Below are 25,728 nucleotides of genomic sequence, written 5' to 3'. Positions count from 1 at the left end.
GCGCTTTGGTAGTAGGACACTTCCATGTGTAACCAATTAGATTTGTTCATGTCACCGATCACCTGCCTGATCACCTGCCTAACCACCTGCCTGATCCCATGCCTAATCACGTTGTTGCCCCGCCTCAGAACTGCATGTACTCCACCTGGTAGGCGCACTTCCTGCACTTCTTCACGTAAAGGGAATCCTCCATGTTGGTACACGTTGGGGAGTCGAACTCGTGTTCACTGTTATCGCAAATAATTTTTTCCTCCTCCGCCTTTTTAACCTTCTTGCTGTAAATGGTCTGAGGTTTGATCATCCTGTGTAGGTTCTTCCGTTTCTTCGACGACTGAACAGTTCGTTGTGTATTCCTAAATGCCTTTAACATTTTCGACGTATACATCTCTTTCACTTTTTCCATGGATCCATGCTTGCGTATAGCAATTTCTTTTATTTGAAAAACAAAGTATAGCTTCATTTGTTTGGAGTATCCACGTGGGTTCTTCGTACATAAAAGAGCTAGCTGCTTTTCGTACTTGGACAAATCATAATTGTTCAGGCAATATTTCCTTACCAACTTGCTTAGGGATATCATCTTGAAGTTACTATCCTGCACTTTACAATCGTAGCATATGTATATGTTTACTGCACATAGGGGTTTGTTTAATTTCTTTTTTTTATTACATAAAAAGCAATATTCTTGTAGAATAAGCTCTTCTTTATTTTCTATTTGCCGCTCCACGCTGAACAGGAATTTATGCTTGTTTTTTTGAAAAATATCATTTATATATTTTATGGTTTCATCGCTTTCGTTCAGGTGGGTTAGATCGCTTTTGCCACTGCAGACGCCACTTCCTTCTGTTAGCCTCAGTAGGTTATCCCTCAGGTTGCCATCTTCGTAGTGATGTTCTGGGGTCGGTACAAAATATGGCTGCTCTAAGAGCGGTTTCTCCAAAAGGGGTTCTCCGTATGGGGGTTCCTCCCCCCCGGAGTCGTCCTCCACGTAAAAACCCCCGTCATTCAAAACCTCCTCTATTTCCACATCTCGCCGAATTGCATTATCGCGGGCACTTCCCTCCCCGGGGGTAGTAGTGTCTTTGCTTTCCCCTATCAGGATAGTCGTGTCTTCCCTTTCCTCCACCTGGATGGCCACCTCCTTGCTTTCATCCACGGTAATAGCTGTGCCTTCCCTTTGCCCTGCCTGATCCCCATCCGATCTGATCCCACTTGGCAACACCAGAACCTCCTGTAGGAACTCCTGCAAAAAGTTCTTTCTTTGGAATTTCAAATAAAAGTTTATGTGGGGTAACTCTTCCGCGTAGTAGTCTATTTCGTCCTTTAGGTTCTGTTCATACAAAATGGTGTTGTAATTCGCTTCTTCCCTTTCGTTTTGCGAATCATCGCTATGCGCCATGGTTGCGGTGGCTCAGCCCAGATACCCTTCTAGTCAATTGCTTCTTCTCAGTTGGATCGGTTTGGTTGTCCTCCTCCCCTTGAAGAATCCATCCGGGGGAGGGCGAACCTTAGTGGAACCTCGCATGCACCACGTTTGTCCATCAGTATGCCGCCCTCCCCCGGACGAATTCTTCAAGGGGGAGAAAAAAAAAAAAAAAAAAAAACCATGTGTCCCAGACTTATCACAGGGTTGTTACTTTGCAAACACTCGGTGGTCTCCTCTTGTGCAGAGGCGCAAAAGGAGCTATATCCATGAATGCTTCGTACAAGAGAAAAAAAAAAAAAAAAAAAAAAAAAAAACACTCATGTTAATGCACATAAAAGCTCTTGTATAAACCATCATATAGATATACGTCACGTTTCCCTTTTTTTTTTTTTTTTTTTTTTTTTTTTTCTCCGCATGCAGATTCACCATCCTTATGGACGTTTTTTTTTTTTTTAAATTTAGAACCACGCCTTGCGCGCAGAGAGTGACCTACAAAAATTGTATAGATTCTCCGCTAATTCGTATGGCCCCCCTCCTGCTCATGTTTGCCATGTATGAAGGCTACTCTCCCCCTTCCTGAGTCCATCTTTTTCAAAGTACATCTGCAGAGAAGGTCCAGTCAGTTGCGGGGAGTTATGTCACGTCGAACCAGGGGCAATACTCTCTCCCCGGGGTGAAGAGAATATGAATACAAAGGGCGAATAAGAATCCAAGAGAAAGGGGCCCTGCATGTCATAGCAAAAAAAGGGAATTCTCATTTATAACACCTCCATCGACGTGGCCCACATGTCGCTTCCTTCCCACCCTTACATGTGAACGGAAAAATACGCAAAATGAATTGCACCATCCTGTTCCTTGTGGTGGCGCTCCTTGTGACGGTGCTCGACCGGTGGGAGAAGATCCCCAAGTTTTACGCAAGGTTCGAAGGACAAACTCTCCGTCCATGGTTGTTACTGCATCTACTAGTGCAATCGCATTGGTCCAGTTGCATTGGTGCAGTCCCACTGTGGTGTGGCTAGTCCGATCGTTTATATGAAACCTCTTTTCGTTTCCCCCTCCTCCTCTGCAGAAAGTTAGCCCATATGCTCTGCGGGCTAATCATCCTCCTCTTCGACATGAACATAAACGGTAATAGAAGATCGCCTCAAGTGAACGATGTTATCAACACCGGGAAGGGAAGCCACTACGTTCTGTTCATTTATTTGATAGCTGTCACATCTATCCTTCGTTGCTTTATCTGTCCATTCAGGTATGATTCTGCACGATTCCACCTAGGGGGCCATTCATCCACTCAAAGGTAATCCTTCACTTGCTCAGCTTGCCACCTATTCACCTTCTCCCCCCCCAATCACAGATTTGGTGTCTACCGAGACAAAGGAATCATCGTCTACAACACAGTCGTCTCACTTTTTTTCTTTTTCAAACTTCCGCTCTACGTGTTGACACCCATTTTTTTTGCCGATCCCATGGCTGCCATCGTGGGCAGACAATTCCCCGCCTACTCCATTTACAGGAAGAAAACAGTAAGGGAAGAAGAAATCGATTGGAGTCGTTTTTACGCACTATTCTACCGGGTGCATCTGCTGAGTGCCTTGTCACAGAGGATCACCATCTCACGTTCAACATTACCATGTGATGGCACTTCGGTGGGCAACTCACCCCGTTGCGTTACTCAGTCACTGTGTAATGGCACCATTGCGTTATTGCCTCACCTATACAACGCTCCCCCCCTTTTTTTTTCACTTTCCCTTCCCCTCCCCCTTCAGCTGCATGGCACTCTGGCCTGCTTCTTCGTGTCACTCGTGTCCCTGTACTACGTGGAAAATTACCTGCACACGCTCCTCTTAGGATTGTCCATCTGCCTGTTAGAACTTTTTGGCGGTGCCCTCGACAACCTCTGCATGTGTTTTCCTATCTTCATCTATATGATGTTTTTTAATGTGTAGTTTTGCCTCGTGGCGGGATCGACCCATTGCAGTCGACCCGCTCCAATCGACCCCCTTTTGTCAAACCTGATTGTCCGTCCGCCTGCACGCGCAGCAAAACATATGTGCCCATAGAATCTTTTAAATTTAAAAAAAAAAAAAAAAAAAAAAAAAAAAAAAAAAAAAACACGTGAAAACGAAAAGACAAAAAAAAATATGAAGTGGCAACCAAATTTGTCCCATTTTTTTTTTTTTTTTTTTTTTTTCTTTTTAAATTTAAAAGTTCGTTATATTATTTATTAATAAGATGACAAAAAGGAAAGAAAAAAAAGGACGAGGTGATGGATGAACCTCTCTTCAATCTGATCAGGTGACCAGAACACCTTTTGCTGGGCTGAAAAGAAGGAGTAAACAAGTAAAAAATTAGGGGGTACCATCTTCCCTCACGTTTACTTCCTCCTGTTGCTACTCCTCAGCTGATACTTCCTGCCACCTTCTTCTGCCACACTGCCGCTTACCAACGAATCACTTCCGACTTTGCCCCTTTCCGTGTGGATGCTTTTGCTGCCAGATCTGCTCCTGTTGCCTCGGCAGTTTTTATTTCCACTCGTTTCTTTGTTCGTCTTGGTTTCAGTCCTACTTTGGCTCTCCCCCTTTCGTTCCTCCCAGTGTTTATCCTTTTGGCCACCACTGTGTTCATCCTTTCGGCCACCACTATGTTCATCTTTGCGTTCATCTCTGTGTTCATCTTTGCGTTCATCTCTGTGTTCATCGTTGCTGTCCCCTTTCTTTTCCGCTTCTTTGCTTGTGCCTCTTTTCCCCCTACCAGCTCCGTTTCGAGGCGTTGTTCTCCTTCCCTTCGAAGCCGCGCCACCGTTGCTGTTTCGACCGCTTCTCGAAATTTTACTGTCCACCGTTACGGGGGTACGCTGCAGGGTTCTGTCTTTGGCAGACTCTGGGGACACCGATGATAAGGCATCCCCCACGGAAGGCACCTCTTCCGCCAACAAGGTCGATTCGTTTGGGGCTATATGAGACAACTCCTTAGTGACCATAGACTCTTCTTGCAGAGCAGAGATAAGTACGCTATCTTCCACTCTCTCCTGCACCACTGGAGACAATTTCTCCTCCACTTTTTCCTTTACAGATGGAGACAATTTCTCCTCCACTTTTTCCTTTACAGATGGGGACAATTTCTCCTCCACTTTCTCCTTTACAGATGGAGACAATTTCTCTCCCACTCTCCCCTGCACCATTGGAGAGTTTTTCTCCTCCTTAGCTGTGCGTACCCGACCGCCCCCACAGGTGAACAAGTCATTTAGAATGTATTTTAAGTTTTCCACCTCCAGCATAAGCGACTTGCAGTTCTCATCCGATACACCAACTTCGCTCTCCTTCTCCTTCACCATCTTTTTCAGCAGAGCAATTTCATTCTCATACTCCCTCCCTTTCATTAGATTCTCCTCCACCAGCTGATTGTAGCAATTTTTTGTAAAACTGAACTCGTTCAGAATATTTAAATGAAATGAAAAAAAATCTCTCAATGATTTGAAGTTCATTTCTTCCATGTATTTCCTTGTCTCTTCATCTGGAATATCCTTCCGACTTTGTGTCTCTCCTTCATCGGTTGTCTGCACAGGTCGATTTGCTTTTTCACTCTCCAGTTGTAGGATCTTCTCCATAAGGATATTTTTCTCCATAATTATTTCATCAAGGAGGGGATTATCTGTCACCACCTTCTCCACTTCATATATGTTCTTTATATCCTTTGCGACCTTCTTAATGTTAGCTAGCTTTTCTTTCCATTTAACATCACTCACGTTCGGATACAATTCTATCTCCTCTATCATTTCATCCAATTTGTTCATGCATCTATCCACTTGCATGTTTGTTCTTTCGTACGATTCACACAAACTTTTGTAGTGACTTATCTTCTCATCGAAGTACTTGGCTTGCTCCCTAAGCCTTTCTATCTTCTCATTAAAATGATTCATCATGAATTCATTTTCTTTTTCAAGAGATTCTTTCTCCACCAATGTTTCTACAAACTCATCATATAGGTGTCCGTAGTTTATCTCTTTCTTTGGTTCATCTGAAAATTCTTTTTTTTTTTCATCAATGAGATTTATTATTGCTTTTTCTTTATCTTTTTCCATCTTCACGGAGGGTAACTCCTTTTTGTCTCCTTCCAAGAAGGCATTTCTCTCTATCTGTTCCTCCAAATCTTTCTTCATTCTTCTCATTTCCTCCTCCTGTTGCTTTAGTTGTTCATTCTGCTTCTCTACCTGTGCGAATATCGATGCTCTGGTTTCCCTTTCGTTTTGTAACTCTCCTTCAATGGAGCTAATTATCTCCTTCTCCTTTTCCAGTTCTTCTCTCAAGCAGTCGTTCACATTCTTCTCCCCCTCCAACTCTGTCTTAAGTGCGGTTACATTATCCCTCTCCCCCTCCAACTCCATCTTAAGGGTTGTTACATTATCCCTCTCCCCCTCCAACTCCATCTTAAGGGTTGTTACATTATCCCTCTCCTCTTCCAACTCCGTCTTAAGGGTTGTTACTATTTCTCTTTCTTCCGTTAGCTGTGCTTCCAACAAACTGCATCTTTCCCTTTCTTCAGCTAGCTCTTCCTCCAATGAGTTACTTCTTCCCTTTTCCCCCTCCAACTCTGTCTTAAGGGTTGTTACATTATCCCTTTCTTCCGTTAGCTCTGCTTCCAACGAACTGAATCTTTCCCTTTCTTCGGCTAGCTCTTCCTCCAATGAGTTACTTCTTCCCTTTTCCCCCTCCAACTCTGTCTTAAGGGTTGTTACATTATCCCTTTCTTCCGTTAGCTCTGCTTCCAACGAACTGAATCTTTCCCTTTCTTCGGCTAGCTCCTCCTCCAATGAGTTACTTCTTCCCTTTTCCTCCTCCAACTCTGTCTTAAGGGTTGTTACATTATCCCTTTCCCCCTCCAGCTCTGTCTTAAGTGCGATTACATTATCCCTCTCCTCTTCCAACTCTGTCTTAAGGGTTGTTACATTATCCCTTTCCCCCTCCAGCTCTGTCTTAAGTGCGATTACATTATCCCTCTCCTCTTCCAACTCTGTCTTAAGGGTTGTTACATTATCCCTCTCCTCTTCCAACTCTATCTTAAGTGCGGTTACATTATCCCTCTCCCCCTCCAACTCTGTTTTAAGGGTTGTTACATTATCCCTCTCCTCTTCCAACTCTGTCTTAAGTGCGGTTACATTATCCCTTTCTTCCGTTAGCTCTGCTTCCAACAAACTGCATCTTTCCCTTTCTTCCGTTAGCTGTGCTTCTAACAAACTGCATCTTTCCCTTTCTTCCGTTAGCTGTGCTTCTAACAAACTGCATCTTTCCCTTTCTTCAGCTAGCTCTTCCTCCAATGAGTTACTTCTTCCCTTTTCCTCCTCCAACTTGGTCTCCAATTCAGCCAACCTCCCCTTCGCGTCGCTGTTCACCTTGCGCTCCTCCTCCATCTGCGAAAAGAGCGCGTCGTTCACTAATTCTTCTTTCTCGAGATGCACTCGCAGATCCTCGTTCCGTTTCCGTTCATTTTCTAGCTTCGATTCCACCTCCATGAGAACTTCCTTCTGCTTCTCTACCTCCAAACTTAGTTGGGAAGTTAGCCTTTTTTCTCTCTCCAAAAATTCTGCAAACTCAGAATTTTCCTTCTTCACCATCTGCAATTCTTCCATAAGTTCTTTGATTCGCGGATCTTGTTCAAGGGGGGGCTGCTCCCTATGTCCTTCCTCCACTGCATCTACTTTAGTTGTAATATCTTTATCACACGGATGGGAAGTATTCACGTGGCATTTCATCAACTCATCGAAAATTTTACCAATTAATTGTCTCACCTTAGATATATTTCCATCATCCTTGGAAGAGGTAACCATAATTCCTTGCTCATAGGGGAACGCTCTTATTAGATTCCCCTTTGTGAAGTCATCGGGGTGGTAGAATGGATTCACACATTTCTCCCCCTCCGCTGCCGTGAAAGAAAGGGAATTTCTTCCTCCCATACCATGGGCATCATTTGTTACGTTGAATAATTCTGTGTTTCTCCTCCAAATGGATTGATCAATCTCATTCTCGTCGAAAGTTGTCTGCTCCATTAGGTGCGTGTCCTTTCCATCCTGGTGAGGGAAAAACTCTGTACTTCTTTCCATTTGCACCGTTTTGTATAGAACCCTTTCAGTGGTTCTGGTATTTTTCACACCGATGTCACTTCTACTTAAGATATCCTGCAACCTTTTCACCTCCCAAAGGAGAATCTCCGTTTGTTCCACTTCCCTTTTTGAACGAATCCGTAAGTCCTGGCTACATCTAATTTCTTCCGTTAATATTTTATTCAAATAGAAAATAATTTTCATCTGATTCTTGGTGAGGTTACTTTGTCTGCTTGAAAAAAGTTCCAAGCAGATGCTGTTCTCCTCTCCTTCCTCGTTTGGATCCCCCTCAAAAGAACCATCAGTATCACTAGCGGAATGATAATTTTCTATACCTTCATATGAACCTGTTGTGCATCTCATCCGTGACGCTTTCTCTGCACCGTTGTTCAATTCGACTCCTTCCTTTAGCTCTGCGCTTGCCTCCCCTTCTCTGGTCTTCCACAGGGGGGAAAAGCACCTCTGGTACAGACTCACACGGTTTAGAGCTACTTCATTCGTTGCATCTCCATCGAATTTATCTACTCCCGTGTTAATTCCATCTGGGTCATTCTTCTCCCCCTCAGTAGAACCCCAATTGGATTGAGAATGTACAGCGGAGAGTCTCTTTAAATAGGTAAACAGCTCACCGTTGTATTTGCAGAAGTAGAGTTTCCTCACGTAGAAGTTTTGTTTCACCATCTGGTGATTGCCTATTTCTATTTTAAATATGTTCGTTTGATTGTCCCCTTTGTTCTGTGTTATCACGACTTGAATGTTCTGGTCCTGCTGTTTCCATTTGAGGAGTGCTTTGATTATCTTCTTCAAAAACTTCATGTCCAAGTTTGCTATGGTTCCTCTGCGAGGGGGTTGCAAACCATGTTGAGAATGACGCTTGTTGGTCCCCTTCCCTATGTGGGCGTCCCGCCGGCAAAAGCTCAAAATGTATTTCGCGAATCGAATGACGAAGCTCTCCTCCTTCTGATACTCACGTATAAGTTTAATGAGTCTCTTGGACTGACTGGACAACTCCTTCTGCTCGAACGTCAAGTCAGAAAAGTTGTACCGAAGCAGTTCAGTGCACATGCTAAAGAGAGAATTCATATGGACAACCAAAATGCAGAATAAGTTGTATACGAATTGAATATCTTCTTCCATTTTCATCTCATCTTCCATGTACTTATCATCTGTAGTGAACCTTCTGGACAATTTTGATTGCACTTCATCAGTGGGTATAGTCATCACATAGCTATCATTACCCTCATCAGTTTGAATAGACTTCCTCCCCTCGAGAGCATTTCCCAAAGTGTTGACTTGGCTCGTTTTCTCCATTGGCCCTTCCCCATGGTTGAACACTATACTTGAAATTTTTAGCATTAGAATTTTTTTTTTGACAATGCCTTCTTCAATGATTGTGGTTCTCTTCTGGAGAATTGTCTTGGGGGCCATTCGACCGGTATAAGAGGGGGGCATATCTTTCACATGGCACACGTTTTGTCCAATGGGTACATCTTGTAGAACACACTTCATGCGTGTGCCTCGAGGTGAATCGTCCCATTCGACCTGTTGCCTCGGTGCCAACTGCGCAACATCAACTTTTAACTGCTCAGGTGAAACTCTATTTGTGTTCTCGTCATCTTCACATTTGCCTAATTTCATCCTCTTGTTGATGCTGGAATAATGGCCTAAGTTATCCACTTGCTTCTTCTTCCTTTTGTTATCCTGTGGGGTATTTTCTCCATTTATCTTTCCCTCGTTCGTGAAGACCTGTCCGGAAGGCTGATCATCATTCACCCATCTGGGCTCTTCCGCATTATTGCCATTCAATGTGCATCCCGGATTACTTATGACATCGCCCCACTGGTGGTTACAACAAATTAAATCCTTTCCGCTGGATTGGAATGTCTGAGAAGGCACTCTCTCTGTGCCTGGTAATGCATTCTTCTCTAGCGATAAGGGTTCTTCTCTTAAAGAGCAAACAAATTCGTTGCCATTGCTTAATGTAGGTTTGTACCTAGCCAATTGGGCTGCAAAGTGATCTTCCGTATTGCCCTCTGTGTGACTTCCCGTATTGACCGCCCCATGGACCACCTCCCCTGCGTGCTTCTCAAAAAGAGCGAACAACTTCGGAGCATCAAAAAACTCGACGTGGTTAATTTTCCCCCTAAAAAGTATGCCCCTCTTCGGGGAGGCAGAGACAGGCCCTCCCCCACGCTTCACAGATTTCTTCTTCCTCTTTGGGACAGCACATTTCGATCCGGCCTTGTGAAATAAAATTTCAACACACTTAAAGTAGTCAGTGGAGCTACATACTTTTCTTTTGAGGTGATTTATCTTTTTGCAAATGTTTTTTATTTTTTCTCTTTTGAGTCTTCCTCCATCATCGCCTTGTCCCACGCAGTTGCGTCGCCCTTCGTTTTTAAAACTTGCCACTTGGTTCATCTTGGTGACACAAGCTGGAACAATTTGACAGACGTTGAATCCCTTTGACAAACATTAACAATTGACAAGTAAATTAGCATGTACTGTGCAGATCAACGCGAAAACGATGGAACTTTCTTAAAAAGTGCATCCCACGGCGCAACCATATATTTTTACTTGAGCGCGCTGGGTTGTCAGAACTCCGGGGGAAAATATGCCCCATGTTTTTTCTCACTCGACACGAGCGAACGTGTAGCAGAGCATATACTCAGGTAATGTGCAGACATGGGTATGCATGCCCCTTCGCACGAGCACGTACACACGTGAATGAGCACAGACAAATGCTCCGAACAAACAGAAAAAGAAATTGCCCCCAAAGGGGTCGCACAAATAGTCGCTAAAAGGAGTTGTACAGGTAGTCGAAAGAGGGGCTCGCACAAATAGCCTCAATCTTGCGTGATCCCTGAAGGGGGGCGACACCCAAGGAAGAGCAAATATAAAAAGGCAACCGATAAAAAAATGCGAAAATGAGAAGGCGCAAATGGCCAGGTGTAAAAATGGCGACAAAAAAGGCAAATAAAGTTAAGGATGAAAGGAATGTAATTTCAGATTGATTGAAGATTCAGGGCAGCTAAAATGAAGTTATCACAAACAAAAATATAAGCATGCAAATGCGCATTTTTACAAAGGAGCAATTTCCATATGGACAAATGTACAAATAATACGTACACCACCTTTTTTTTTACCTGAACAGGCAAGGTGAAAATTAAGTGCACATTTTGGCTAATTGATTAAATCTTTAAAAGTTGGAAACAATCTGTTACAATCTGATGAGGCAATGTCACTCAGTCTCGTAAGAGAACTGTGTTGCCTTTTTTTTTTTTTAAGTGGGTCTTAAACAATTTTTTTCGGGAAATCCCTTTTTTTTTTTTTTTTTTTTTTTTTTATGTGTGTATGCGTGTGTGCATGTATGTTCATACGTTTTGCATGTGGGGAAGTTGTTCACGCAGTCACCTTTTTTTTTTTTTTTTTTTTTAATATACCTGCGGGCGGTTGCCCCGTTGGTGGGTTGGCCAGTTTTCCCACTGGGCGACTTTCTACTTATTTAGTAACCTCCCTTCACAGGGCGCACGTAAATGTACACCCCCCCCCTGTGGGCGACTTGGACGAATTACTACTTTCACAACATTCGCCCCAACTGTTCATGCCAAAATGGGAGGCACGAATGCAGGTAATTAGCCCCATCATACACACCGCTTCCACATTGCATTATGTTTCAATACGAGTCAAGGTTAGTGTGGATGGGGGTGAGTAACAACCCCTCATTGACATTCCTTCCTCTGGCATATCCTTCCCCTGATGATGATGTAGAGAAAAATAAATGGGGACCAGTAAACAGCGTTACCCCCCAATGTATGCCAACTCCACGATAGAGAGTTAAATTTCCCTTTACGTACACACACCCTTTTGTGACCTCATCACAAAGGGGGTCATGGCGGCTGTGCAACGGTCATGTTTCCAGTGATGGAGGTGCATATCATGTGTATACCGTTCTTTCGCCCCTACAAAGTCGGCTGCACTTATTGAGTTGGGGGAATCTCTCCCTCTCCCTGTTTGGTGGATAACCACTTGGAAGCATGCTCCCTTTTTTTAGTAAAGCGGTCGGGATCCCCCGAACAAGTGTCATTTAAAAGGTTCGCACGAAACGTGCATCACTTAAAGAAAAAAAAAAAAAAATGCATAACGTGAGGTGCAAATTTCACAACGCAACGTCTTAAAATTTTTAATGGGAAACCACATGGGCAAACGAAAAAATTTTAACCCAGATCCGTGGCTAATTACAATAGGGGTAAACAAGGCCATTTCAAAGAAAAAAAAAAAAAAAAAAAAAATATATATATATATATCAGCAGAAACAACAATAACAGTAGCAATAACATGCGCCTTGCGGGGACACGATAAACGTGTATTAACCATTACTTCATGTATACATGTGGAAAGAAAACCCCCATCTGATGTATGCCTTCACTGGAAGTACTTCATCAGCTCTTCCTTCTTTATCGTATATTTGACGTTTCTCAGTTTTATCTTCAAATCTTGTAGACGCTTAATTTCCGTTTCTGTTAGGTTCTTTTTCTCTTGCAGTTTCAACATAAGTTGGATTTTCTCTTCCAATTTTTTTTTCTCGATCAGGAGTAACTCCTTCTCTTCTTCCCTCCTGGACAGGTTGGCATTTTTTTTAAAATTAGATAACTCCTCTTTGCTTAACAAGTATTCCAAAGTCAAATTTTGTTTTTGTACGTATTTATCATTGTACTTGGTGAGCTTATTAAGGATGGCCATTTCTAAGTCATCTATCTGTTCTCCTTCCTGGCCTCCTTCGGAAGAGGAGGCAGAGGACGATGCCGCGTTCTTCTTCATTTGGATATACAAATATAAGTTGGACGTTTTGACAATGGTAACGAGGCAGTTTAAATAATTTTGTAGCACATTCAGGTAATTGTTATCTTGGTTGCTATCAGTTTGGATTTCCCCCCCTTGTGCCAATCCATTTTCTTGTTTCGTTTTGCTAACGAGGATGAGGCTTTCTAGGAGTTCCGCGAACTGTTGTAGAGAACACCCAGACAACTTCTTCATTTCCATGTTCTTTCCGACGCCATTTTTTATAAAACTTTTTACAATGGCGTTATCTTCTTTTATATTCAGGTCAGATAAAAAGGAGAGCGCATCACTGATGAGGAACCCTGAGCTCTTGTCTGCATCCAACTGAAGGAAGTACATTGCAATTTGTTTATTTAATTTTTCACTCAAGCAGGTCATGAACTTGGAATTTTGTTTGCTCATTTTTTCTTCATAAGTGTATATTAGGTGGACGAAATCCTTTACTATGCTTTCCTCCGCTTTCGATAAGTTCATGTCATTTTGGTACACCTTGTAGCTGACGTATCCTCCGAAGGAGATGATGAACAGGTACACTAATACCTTCAATTTGGATTTTTTTTTTTTTTCTCCTATATTTTCCATTCCTTCATAAGGATATCCTTTCAATCCGCTTGACTCATTTATTCCTTCACTAAATGGATCATTCGTCATACTTTGGGAAGATCCTTCGTACTGCTTTGTACTGTCCTTTTTTCCGTCCGCATCTTTTCCGGTCTTTTTGCTCTTCGTGTTCGTGGCGAAGTTCATATGTTTTGGCAACATGCTGTGCTTCAATTTTTGTGTCTCTACTGGAAGAATGTCGTGGCATTCGCCATACGTTCGAAAGGCGTGGGAATTGCCGCTCAAGATGCCGGAGGAAATTATTGCTCGGCGTGAAAATGAGGAGTCAAGGGTGAAGTGCCACACATAGGGGGAAACATGGTGGTCAACACACTCCTTTGTGTACTTGCGGGCGTAGCCCCCAACAGAACTAACCCCCCTGGCACCCAGGGGTGCCCCCTCTGTTGGGTTCAAGTGCACCAACTGTTGGGAGCATTTCCTACTGCCATTTCGGCCTCTGCACAGGTGCCCCTGCACGTTTTTTAAGAGCGTGCTCTGCATGTTGAAGTGGTAATGATGTTCCTTAGAAAGGCACTAGGCTTGGACTATAGTCTGGTGTTATTATTCCGTTGAATGTGCCAATTCGTTGCTGATTGCGAGAGCTCTTTCTCCTGTTTGTGAAATCGCTCTTTTTGCCACTCCCCTTGTACATGTACAGAACAAGTGGGTCGTGTATGTATACTCACCGCACATTTACAAAATTTGCACGCCACATAAGGTGAAGACCCCCAAAAAAAAGGGTTAACTTCCCTTTGTTGTTAGCCTTAAATGGTGGAGAGTTCTCTTACCTACACGCAGGGAGAGAATTCCCACAAAAGTTGTGCGTAAGTATATGGTATGCCACCTTTTTATAATTATCGGGAAAATTAAAAATGCAGGAAAGAGATGTATGCCCCTAAGAAAGTGAAGAGGCAGCCTTTTGTCTCCCTTTTACAATTCTTTTTCAATTTTTCAGCATCATTATCTTGAGCATACGCGGGGAGGAAAAATCCATCTCTTCGCCAGAAGGTGAATTGCCCCTTCCTTAAAACGGTAGCAGTTCAATCAAATGGGTTACGGTTCCCAAAAAAGGAATTGTCACCCTTTTGTCGAGAATTTCTGTTTTAATCTTGACCGAGGGAGAGCAGCCAGTCGGGAAGATTGGGGGGGAAAATAAATTTGGAGAGCGAACAATTTAAAGTTAGCAAGTTACGTAAAGGGGGTGGGTGTGGCGGGAAAATTGCCAAGTGGGTCAAAAAAAAAAAAAATAAATAAATAATAATAATAATAATAAATAAATAAAATGATAAAGGGAAAAAAAAAAAAAAAAAAAAAAAAATGTACTGTACTGTACTGTACTGTACTGGATGGGTGAAGCACATGCATGCGTGGTGGGGAAATTTTGTAAAAACTGATTAGCGCAACGAGAGTACCTTTACCCCCGGGGGTGGAGGCGACACGGGGCTCCATTACACAAGTACGCAAATTTTAAGCACACATTGAGAAAAGGAAATTTACAGAATTTTGGCCCCAATTTTTTTGGAGATGACTCTGGGGTAAAATTGGAAAAGTCTCACGAGGGTGGAAAAAATATTCCACACAGACGTTCATAAAAAAACAAGCCAAAGGCATGAAAAAATGTCCTTTTTTTTTTTTTTTTTTTTTTTTTTTTTTTTTTTTTTTTGCACTTACGCGAAAGAGAAGTTATCCCTTTTGCTTCTTTTCAAACTAATTCGTAGGAATGGTCAGTCAATATTAGTATTTCCCTGAGGTGCCTTTTTTTTTGTTTTAGTGAGGACACCCCTCTCCCCAAATCACACCACTGGAGGAGAGTTCTTCACGCGCCAGAGGAGTATACCCTGCCGCTCCCGTCGCAACAAAATGAAGGGGTCTGCCTAGAGGGGGAAAGACGGCTCCATACCAAGGCGCATAAGTTAGGTGTGGCTGTCAAGGAGTGAAAACTCACGTAGGCAGACTAGAAGGAGAATTCTCCACAGGGTAAATCCCCTCTCCGTAACTCCACAGCGCACCCATGTCGAAACAATGGAAGATGCCAACGACATAATAAAAGAAATTATATACAGGTCAGCAGACGAGTGCAATTACAACAATGAGGAACTGAACTTCCCGACCATTATGAAACAGTACTATGACGTGACGCGCAAGTACAGCACAACGAACCAACTCTCAAGGGAGATTCTTAACAAGCTAGTAATTATCTGTAAAAATATAATTCATGATAAAGTGTCTTGTGAGTACCCCCTGAGGGTGCACACCGATGGGAGGGAAGGAGAAGAGGAATACATCCCTCATGATCAGGATGGAGAAGAGGAATACATCCCGCATGATCAGGATGGAGAAGATGTTCACAACTTGGCGTTGGACAATAACAACCTCCTCAGCATGCAGGATATCTTTTCCGCTTCGCAAGATGTGTTCCATTACAAACATTACGATCAATACGAACAGCGCCAACATTACGATCAGTGTGAACCTTATGATTGCTTACCTCCTACGGGTGAATCCGTCCAGGTGTGCCGCGTGCACGCCGAGAGAGTGCACATCTCACGTGAGGAAGGTACCCCCTACAGCGAAAATATACCTTACGAACAACGCTTTCCTCAAGGATCCCTCAAAATGACCACCCTTAGGAGGAAGGGGCCTGCGGAGGAAACCACGCACATATGCGAACTTAGTCCACCAAGAAAATTTAGCATCGTGGCGGTCAGGAGCAATCAGACAGAAAGAAGTAGCGGCATGAAGGGAAGAACAACAAAGGGCGGAAGGATGCAGAACAAACTGAAAGGCAATCCGATGAGTCTATGTAATGTACAGGCAAGGAGCAACATGAACCCGATGCAAAACGAAAAGTCTTTCATGCATAAGAATAACCGAAATTTGCTAAAAATTTATTTAAATGGAGAATTGCTATGTAACATATATGATAAACTTACGAAGAAGGTGGGGTGGGGGATGAGTACTGGTGGAATGCAGACAACGAGTGTCCAAGAAAAAGTGAAGTTATACAATGAGGCAAACGTGTTCTTTACATTCAAGACATTGAGAAAGCTTCAAAGACACTGGGTGTGTTACGCGAGGAAGAAGAAGGAGCTGAGGAAGAGAGCCGACAAGTATGATAAACTGTACAAGAGAAAGTTACTAGCAAAATTCTACGAACTATGGCTCTATCGAAATGAAAAAAAAATATATATCAAAGGAGTGTTCGAAAAAATGGTGGAAAAGAGGAAGAAGAACCTTCTCCGAAAACAGTACAATGTATGGATGTGCAAATATAAAAAAAAAAAAAAAAAAAATTTTATTTATCTTGTTCATATCTTTAGTGAGTGGAGAACCTACGCAGAGAAGGAGAAAACGTTACAGAGGGCAAAGCAAAAAGTGGAAAGACAAAAGAAAAAAGAAAAATTTGTCATTTGGAAGGAACGATATAGAAGGAAGTTAATAAAAAAAAAGAAAAATGAGCAAATACAAAGTGTCTACAATAAAAACTTGATAATCAAGTGCTACGTGCATTTTGCTCTGTACCATAAGAAGAGAAAGAGGGAGAGACAATCCTTCCGTATGGTTAGTTTTCACATGAAGGAGAAGTTGTCTCACCTGTATTTTTCTCTCCTGGTTAGTCGCTATAAAGAAGAAGTGGAGTTTAGGAACTACTACTCTCGGTACCTTAAAAAGGTAAAGAAGTTCCATTTGAAGAAATTTTTTTCTATCTTCAGAGGATATGTCCAAAAGAGGAGAAACCTAAAAAGGTCATACAACTTTCTGGCACGACAAAATAGTAAAAACGTGCTTAGTGTATACTTTAACAAGTGGGTTTTTACCTTACACGAGGCGAGAAGAATCACCACAATGCTTAGTAAGCACTTCGAAAGAAGGTCGCATTCCTTGCAAAAAAAATTTTTTTTAATTTTGAGAAGACACAAAAATAAATCGTTCAGTCTGAAGAAGAGGTTTATAGTTCTTTATGAGAAGAAGAACCAAGTGGAACTGCTTCGTACCTTCCAACAGTGGAAGAAGCGTTACACCATCAATGCCACGCAGTACATCCTCTTACACAGTAAATATAAGTATAAGCTAATCATACGATGTTTCTCTCTTCTGCGGGATTATAAGAATTACAGGAAGAGGAGAAAGCATTCTATTGAACAAATGCGTAGTTACTTTGTTAACCGGGTGAAGAAGCGAACTCTCTCCAAATGGATAGACTATGTGCGCATCTATAAGAGGGATATCCTTCACTACTATCATTTTAACGACCAAGGAAATTTCTTCCTCCTCTTTATGTTAAAAACTCTGCTACAGTGTCGCTTGTTATCTCCAGAAAGCAACGGGAAAACCCTCCTTGACATTGTCAATTTTTCTAACATAAACTTTAACCTAAATAATTTTGTCTTCATTCATAAGAAGTACCTCGTGGGGAAGGGTCTCCTTCCGAACATAGGAACTCTGTACGACAACGCCATGTTCGTTTACAGGTCCCTTAACATTATTTCCTCCTTCGTCCCCGTGCCCTTCGCCGTCAGCCTGCGCAAGCTTCGCCACAATTTGCCCTACCTGTGCTTCGCGCTAAAAATGGTAAGCAGATCTGCACAATGAACCTGTAACGAGATGTGCTCATGGGTATCTGGCACCATGTCACCACACCATGTCATCACACCGTGTCATCACACCATGTCAACACACCATGCCACCACACCATGCCACGTTCCTCCCCCATAGGCAATTTATAAACGTGTCGTGGACACCTGGCGCAACGAATGCATGCGCATCAAGCGGTTCAGAGCGGAGTGTAGGAAGGAGCTCCAAAGGAGTTGTCTTTCCCGCTTTAGGGGTCTAGTAAGGAAGAAGAAAGCCCTTCAGGAGGCGAAAAAAAAGTACGACCAAGAACAGAAGATGCAAATAAAGAGCAAAATCTTTTCCACCTGGCTGTCTCTCCGAATGAAATACTACACGTTCCGCAGGAAGTTTCAATGTTTTGGTCTCCGAAATCGGCAAAAAAAAATGAAAAAAATTATACAAGGGTGGGTATCTATAAGCAGAGAAAAGAGGGAGAAGAAAAAAAAGATTCTGCTCTTCTTCAAGTCGGTACTCATGAGAAAGAAGAAGAAGTATTTCGATTGTCTACTCCGACATGTACACAGAAGGAGGAAAAAAAAAGTTAAGGAAAAAATCGCCAATCTTTATTACGTACGCAAGTACAAGAGCAGGGCCTTCAAGGCTCTCTTCCTATACTCCAAGAACCTTCTTTTCTTTAATGCACTGAATACTATTGCAGAATCATACTTAAAGCAGATGTGCGTTCGAAGGTGGAGGCACCTGACCAGAGCATTCCTAGAAAAGCGCCAGGAAATCAGGGCCGCCTTCATCCACTTGGACATGAAACTGAAGCGCCGATTTTTCAACATCTTCTTTATCTACGTGCGACTGCGGAATATGAGGCGCACGAAGGTACTTTTTCCGTTATCAGAACCGGCGTCATCACCGGCCAGCATATATGTCATCGTCACCGCATATGTTCACTGTAAATATCGTACCATGTACATCTACACCGCTCAATGTAATGTAATGCCTTTCACCACCCCCAGATTGCCCACGTGAAGCGTGTCCAGGCGAAATTCCTCACCAAGAGATTCCTCGAAAAGTGGAAAAACTACGTTCAAATAAGGAGGAATAAGGAGGCGTTTCTCTCCAACATGATAAGTCTCTTCAACAGGTATTTGGAAAGAGGGGAGAGAGCTCCTTTCGTTCCTGTAGATCGGGAGGTAGTACACACTAGATACGTAATTAATCCGTGTAAATACCTCCTGAGGGATACAGCCCATTGAATTTATTCATTTGGATTGAACCTCTGATCTGCGCAGGAAGAAGAAGCTACAAATCATTAGCAAGTGGTACACGCGTTTCATACTGAACGTGCGTCTTAAGGAGATGGAGAGAATTATTTCATGGAAGGTGTGCCTCGTTTACTTCGCGGGTTTGTTGCTCTACAGTCAGAAGATGAAGCGGGTAACTTGAGAGAATCTGCATTAACGTGGGCTCCACCCCTGTGTATGCTACACCCTTGTGTATGCTACACCCTTGTGTATGCTCCACCATGTGCACATTCACAAAAAAAAAAAAAAAATTCGCAACGTTACCGATGCTCCCATTCCGTTATGTTCTTCCCCTCACCCCCCCCAAAAGGTGGAGCTTTTCCTGAGGAGTCGCACCAACGTGGTGACCTGCCAAAGGATGCTAAAGAAATGGAGAAGACAAGCCAAATTGCAAATAAAGAAAAAAAAAATAATTGAGAGGAGAGTAGTAACAATCAAAAGCAAGTACTACACAGAGTGGAAGAAAAAATATCAAAAAGTAAGGAGGAAAAAAAAAGACCAACTTAAAATACAGTCAATTAGGCATATAGGAAATGCTAACACCCTACGGAAGGTGAACCATCTGTGGAGAATCAGATCCGAACAGTCTAGAAACATTAAGCGTCTTATCCATGCGACATACTCCTTCGTAATAAAGAAATGTATGAGTGAAGCGTTTGTCGCTGTGTACAGATGTAGTCACTACTACGTGCACATAGAAGTGACGCTTACCAACTTTTTAGTAGAGAAGAAAGAAAAAATGAAAAGAAAAATCTGGGCCATTTTAAAGCGTAACCGTAGCAATAGACTTAGAAACAGAAAGGCTGCACACTTATTTTCTTCGATCCTAAAAATAAGAGCTTTCTCAGCTTTACAGCTACACCGACGCAGGCAAAGTGCATTCAAAAGGGGGTTCCAGGTGCTCACCCTCAAACGGAAAAAGAAATACTTCAACGCAATGCTCCACTTTTTTGAGTTTATCAAAAGAGCCAAATTCAGTTTTTATTCCATTAGGATTAATGGCGAACGTAGATTGCAGCGCCATTTCTTCCTTGTCTGGTAAGACTTTCATTTTGCGATTCACACAAAGGGTGAGGTGGGGAAATCCTCCTCCCTCTGCTGTGTTGGCGTATTTTTTTCTTTCATCTTTTGTCGAACCTCTCTTTCGTGCATTTTGAGTGTACGCCTTTTTTAACTGAACCCATCATCAACCCCTATGTGCCTGATGTCTCCCCCCCCCAAATCCAGGATGGCCTACCTTACAAAGCGGAAACAAGAGAGGAAGATCGCTCGCATAATACAGAGACAAAAGGCAAACAGAATAAAGGGAGCCATCTTTTTTCAAATTAAGAGGAGAATCAACAGGACAAGGTACCTTATGCTTCTGTTACACAGGATGGAAGACCTGATGAAAGCGAAGATGTATCAACAGGGTGTTTACAAAATTAGGGCATACAGGAAAATCATGATCATACGGGAGGTTCGTATGAGAGGAGTTTTTTTCAAAATGTTCTACAATGAACGAATAAGTTACTTGGATCAATAATTTCCTTCTTTTTATTTTTTATTTTTATATTTTTTATTTTTATATTTTTTATTTTTTTCTTCATCCCCTTTTCCCATTTATCCCCTTCGTAGAAAATACTATCGAAGCTGCAAAAGGATAGACATGAGAAAACGATCAGGAAGGTTTTCAATTCATTCAAGGAGAGACTAGCCAAGAGTAGAAGGACAAAATTGGAAAAAGACTTGATTAATCGTTTCTACTCAAAGTTGATAATGAAGAAGTATTTTCGTTTTATTTCTCAGCGGTCACATGATTTGTCCATAAGGAGGAATGCAATCGTTCGTGAAGTGGATGCGAAGAGCGTGTTGCACCGAACCAAGAGGCATTTCCTTTGGTGGAAGACTTTCGTGAAAAGGAAACGACTCCACAGGAAACTTTACAATGCGGTGAAACTACAGAAGAAAGCTCGTGTCTTCATTACTCTACTACACGTGAAGGCTCAAAATTGTTACAAGAAGGTAGCTCTAGTGCACAGGATACACGCTCTGGTTTATCCCTCTCGGTGTAGCATCCCCCCATTTGAGGAGATCCTCGATTGTGGGCACGCAACCCTGAGAGTTGACCCCCAGGGGAGAAATTACAACTGTGTGGGGGGATACAAAGGAGAGCTTTCGTGCAGTTACAATAGGAGAGTTGCATCCGAGTTGAATTTTACATGCGAAGAAAGTGCAAGAAGTGATGAAACCGATGGAACGGATGGAAGTAACAGAAGCAGAGAGAACGAACTACGCGACAACATCGGTGATGACGTGAAGATAGAGGAGCGACTAACCAGGTGGAATACACATCAACAATTTAAAACGCTCATTCAGATGAATCGAATGGATATACAGATGGGACGAATAGAGAAGAAAAACCACCACTTCATCATAGAAAAACGATCCAAAAGAAAGAATAGCCATTTTTACAGCTACCAGAAGGTTTGTTACTCCTTAATGAACACCCCCATGAACAGACTAATGATTCTATACCTTCTCATGTTCGACCTCTACGACATCAACACCCTTTTCGATCATTTCAAGAAGAAATTCAATTTCCTGTACCATTTTTTTTTCAATTTCCTCTCCCTCAAAACGAAGAAGTTGTTATTGAAGGTTTTCAAAAGAAAGCGAAGTTTCTCTTATTTTCAAGTCGTTAATGGAAAGGATTCTGATTTGAATACCAACTTTAAACTGATTCTTCTCGTTTACTACCTTCTGGGGAGATCTGTGTCATCCGCGGGTGGGTCACACGAAAGCAGAGCTCTCCAAATTTTCAACGCGACGCGCTCCTTCCTCGGAGGGATGCAGGAAAGGGTGAGAGTGGACACGGTGGAGAAGGTTGTCATACTGAACAAACCTTCAAACACTGTTAACCAGACACACACTGCAGATGAGGCATGTACCCAAGTTTGTGGTGGATCATCAACGCCAAGTAGTAGTGAGGTAGACACGTCTCTCTCCTCGCAGAGCTCTGGAAATGGAATTTCCTCCATAGGAATGAGCATTCCCATAAAGCGCACCCCCCAGATGAGACGCCTAGCCAGTGGTGCCCTGCAAAGGAACCTGATCGATTTTGTTAAAACCTTAAAAAGTGGCATAGCAACACGTTTTAGAGAAACCACTCTGAGTGTTCACTTTTCCATAATGTGCTCCATAGGTAGAGAGAAGCTAATCCAAGTGCACCTCTTCTTTAGCAGATTGAAGAGATGCACACAGTGGTGGAGGCAGTACAGTTTAGTGAGGAGTCAACATAAGAAGGAAGACAGTAGAAGAGTAGCTACCTTAGAGAAAAAAAAAAAAAACGAACTTTTAGAAAAATTTTTTGGCATATGGGTTCTATCATTCAACTGCAAAGTGAAAGAAATAAAGACTAAGAGAAAGCAGGTTTTGAAGAAACATATCAGGCTTTTATTTTCCTACTGGCATGGGCTAATAAAAGTAGGAAATTATGACAAGGAGAAATTTTTGAAACTGAAAGAGCAAGTCGAGAGGAGGGTGAAGAAGAACTATTTGGAAAGATACATATCTGTTCATATGTCGAAGAAGAGTGAGAAAAGGAATTTCTCCATTGTAATGAAACACAGCAATGAAAAGAGAAAAAGAACTTTCTTCTACGTGTGGTTGTTACTGTATCGATATGAACAAAAGGGTTGTCTGGTACGTTCGCGTATGCAAAGGAGAATACTGAGGTGTCACTTCGATTCCTGGCTTGGCATTTACGCAAAGAAGCAGATATATCTGTTACTTATTCGCATGATCAATGAGCACTTCTTAAGGAAGCTCTTCACACATGTGGTGCACAAATTCAAGTATTACAGTTTTATTAAAGGGAGAGCACTCTCCACACTAAGGAGGTGTTTCCTCGTGCACTATAATTTAGTTAAGCGTAATGTCACTATTACAAAGCTGCAGGTATACATATGTGCGTCTGTTCGGTTTAGCCAGATGAAGCATCTGTTTGAGCTATGGAGTAAAAAGTACAGGAAGAGAAAAAGTTGTAGAGAGAGCTACTCTATCGTTATGAGAAGAAAAAAACGCGTCTTCTTCCACAAGTGGGTAAAACACTTGCTAGACAATAGCAAATTGCATGAAGAGAAAATAAAAAAGTGGGAATCCTTTTACGTAAAGAGCTTCTTCTCAAAATGGATGACATATCACCATTACAAGAAGGTGAAAAATAGGAGAAGAAGAAATATCTTACAATTTTATTTTCGGCATTTGAGGAGAACATTCCAGATGAGTGTCTCCCTTAGGGAATACACCAGAAAAGCAAAACTCACAGTGACGAGAAAAATTTTCTCCATGCTTAGGGAGAACAAATTGGTGAGGGTTAACAGGAGACGAATCCATCTGTACTGTGAGCAATTCTCGGTGAGAACTCTCTTACGGAGGTACTATTCCCTCTGGGCCAATCATTACTTATTGTGTAAACATGTGAAGAGCATTGTGTGTAGGATGACCCTCATCAGGAACACGCAGTTACTTCGCAGGAGCCTAAACGGCTGGCTACTTTACACACAGAGGACGAAGCAACTGCAGGAAATTCACAACGTAATAAAGTTTAAGAGGAACAAAGTAGTGCAAATTATATTCAACAGATGGAGAAATCTGTACGAATTTGCCATGCGAAAGAGGAAACGATCCATACAAAACTTTTTTCTCATGTGGATTCACAATTTTAAATTTTGTTCTTTTATAAATCGATTAAATTTATACGTGTGCAATATCTATACGAAGAACATCTTCTGCTTCTACTTCGACTTGCGAAGCATGACTGAGAAATACAACCTCCTGGCACGGGGATCCTTCCCCTTTGTGAAACAACAAATAGCTTATGCACTCGCCTGCCGAACTGAGTTATTGTCCTGCGGATTTAAATCCCTCAAGGATTATGCACACCATTGCAAAGCGATTAGAATTAAGTTAGAAACGTGTAGAATAGGACGAGAAGAGAAATTGAAGAAGCGTTATTTATCCCTACTTTTAGCTTACAAAAAAAAAAAAAAAAAAAAAATGCACCTACACAATTTACTTCTCAAGTATACAATAGAGAGAAAATTTCACAAATGCAGGACAATCTTCTTCATTCTCACCAATGTGTTCTTTTATAACAATCACTTGCGATTGTGTGAAAAGACCATTCAGTGTCGAAGAAACAGGAGGACCTTGTTAGAATGCCTAGACAAGTGGACCCGCTTTAAAAATTACACCAAAGAAAATGAGTACCTCCAAAATTTAAGCAATGACTTCCTAACATATAGAAGGAAATCTGAATGCATTATTTCTTTCAAACATTTCTATGTGGAACGGAAATGGATGAATTACTGTGAATATAACTCACTTGTTTATTACAAGAGTGTACAGGAGAAGATGGTAGCGCGGGTGATTACCCACTGGCATCGACAGTCTCTCCTTGATCGGCAGTTGACAGACAAGGGTAACCAGTTCAAGGAAAGACACAATCGTAATATGGTGAAGAAATTTTTCTTCCTTCTCATTTTTTCCATTAACAAAATAAAAATAGAAAAAAAAAACTTTGATATCGTCCGCTTTAAGAGGGAGAAAATAATTAAACACAGAATCATCAACTTCATGAGGAGTGCCACTTTGACGTGTTCGAAGAAATTGGATCTCATCCATAAAACGATAAGAAAGAAAAAGGAGGAAAACTTGCTTAGGACGTATGGGCCACCTTTCCTCCAATTCATCATCAAGAAGAAGAACCTCCGAAGAGTCCTCATCGATAGTCAACGGAGAAATGACAACACTCTCACCAAAAAGTATTTCTACTCCCTCATTTTTAAGTACGTTACCAACGTGAACCATTACAAGTACTACTACTACAATAAGTACCTGTCCCTGTGGAAGTACTACGTGGTGATTGGCAGAACGATGAAGCAACAGGCACACGGTGGGGATACACAAGAGGGCGAAAACCACGGAGGAAACTCAGACGAGGAGCTCTCGGATAAACCCTTTGATAACCCTTCAGGCGATGGTAAATCGGATGACTCCTCCGAATGTACCCTAACCTCTGTACTTGGCCTTCGCAAAGGGGGGAAAGGAGATCTCCAAGAATATGCTAACCTGGACTCCATTAGCAGCTCCATAGCGTCGTCCGAAACGAAGGAGGAAAGCGACACATCGGACATTGTCGCAGTGGAAGGAGCGAAATTGTGAAGCGGATATTGGCAGGTCATCCCAGTTACACGCGCAAACATTGTGTAAGCGTTTTTACACACACATGTGTGTGTGCGCGATCGTGTTTTTTTTTTTTTTTTTTTTTTTTTTTTTTTTTTTTTTTTTTTTTTTTTGTTTGTTTGTTACGTTCTGCTGTCCATTTTTTACCCCGCTTACCCCTTCGTCTATCCTTCATTCTATGCCTTCTTCTACTACTACTTTGTGTCCCATTTCGATTGTTCTACTGAATACATCAATTTCTGTAGACTGTGTCAACATGTACACGTCATTCCCTTTCTCACCCTTTATCATGTAAATCCTTTCTTTTTTTTCTTTTTTTTTTTCTAATTTTTGTCTTGAACAAAAATTTCCTTACCCCGTAGAGGGATGTAACATCTGTGGGTCGGAGTGCTTCCGTCTCCCTTTTTAACCATCAAGTTCTTCACCCACATAGGATGGGAAATTCAGTCTGCACAGTTACACGGGGTGAAATGCAACACACAGGTCTTCTTTGGCAAAAGCAGGAATTATCAGTGTGACCTCAGAAGGGAACCCATTTTTAAATAATTTCGCGAAGCCTATTTCGGTTTGGACAAACACCCCAGATAAGGCTTCTTTTCTTCATCCATTATTTTTTCCAATTAAAGTGGGCATAGAGTCCTTTACAAAAAAAAAAAAAAAGAAAAGAA

At 42.0% G+C, this 25,728-nt stretch overlaps 5 protein-coding genes across 5 annotated transcripts; 2 read left to right on the top strand and 3 right to left on the bottom strand.

The window, feature by feature from the left end:
• Positions 1-124: 124 nt before the first annotated feature.
• On the bottom strand, positions 125-1,396 carry PKNH_0109100 (DNA repair protein RAD14, putative; the record flags this gene model as incomplete). Its single annotated transcript, XM_002257546.1, has 1 exon — positions 125-1,396. One exon carries the CDS (start codon positions 1,394-1,396, stop codon positions 125-127), a length of 1,272 nt encoding a protein of 423 aa, XP_002257582.1.
• Positions 1,397-2,256: 860 nt separating this feature from the next.
• Positions 2,257-3,369, top strand: PKNH_0109000 (uncharacterized protein; the record flags this gene model as incomplete). Its single annotated transcript, XM_002257545.1, has 4 exons — positions 2,257-2,342; positions 2,493-2,672; positions 2,778-2,946; positions 3,190-3,369. The coding sequence occupies 4 exons, from the start codon at positions 2,257-2,259 to the stop codon at positions 3,367-3,369; spliced, it is 615 nt and encodes a 204-aa protein (XP_002257581.1).
• Positions 3,370-3,797: 428 nt separating this feature from the next.
• On the bottom strand, positions 3,798-9,941 carry PKNH_0108900 (conserved Plasmodium protein, unknown function; the record flags this gene model as incomplete). The annotated part of the gene is made up of 1 exon (XM_002257544.1): positions 3,798-9,941. One exon carries the CDS (start codon positions 9,939-9,941, stop codon positions 3,798-3,800), a length of 6,144 nt encoding a protein of 2,047 aa, XP_002257580.1.
• A 2,004-nt stretch (positions 9,942-11,945) lies between these two features.
• Positions 11,946-13,463, bottom strand: PKNH_0108800 (uncharacterized protein; the record flags this gene model as incomplete). The annotated part of the gene is made up of 1 exon (XM_002257543.1): positions 11,946-13,463. The coding sequence occupies one exon, from the start codon at positions 13,461-13,463 to the stop codon at positions 11,946-11,948; it is 1,518 nt and encodes a 505-aa protein (XP_002257579.1).
• A 1,521-nt stretch (positions 13,464-14,984) lies between these two features.
• Positions 14,985-25,039, top strand: PKNH_0108700 (conserved Plasmodium protein, unknown function; the record flags this gene model as incomplete). Its single annotated transcript, XM_002257542.1, has 7 exons — positions 14,985-17,534; positions 17,679-18,407; positions 18,545-18,672; positions 18,821-18,965; positions 19,143-19,870; positions 20,060-20,291; positions 20,450-25,039. The coding sequence occupies 7 exons, from the start codon at positions 14,985-14,987 to the stop codon at positions 25,037-25,039; spliced, it is 9,102 nt and encodes a 3,033-aa protein (XP_002257578.1).
• Positions 25,040-25,728: the final 689 nt, after the last annotated feature.

Source organism: Plasmodium knowlesi, assembly GCF_000006355.2.
Source record: "Plasmodium knowlesi strain H genome assembly, chromosome: 1".
Classification (NCBI taxonomy): domain Eukaryota; phylum Apicomplexa; class Aconoidasida; order Haemosporida; family Plasmodiidae; genus Plasmodium; species Plasmodium knowlesi.
This window is presented reverse-complemented; position numbering and strand designations above follow the sequence as displayed.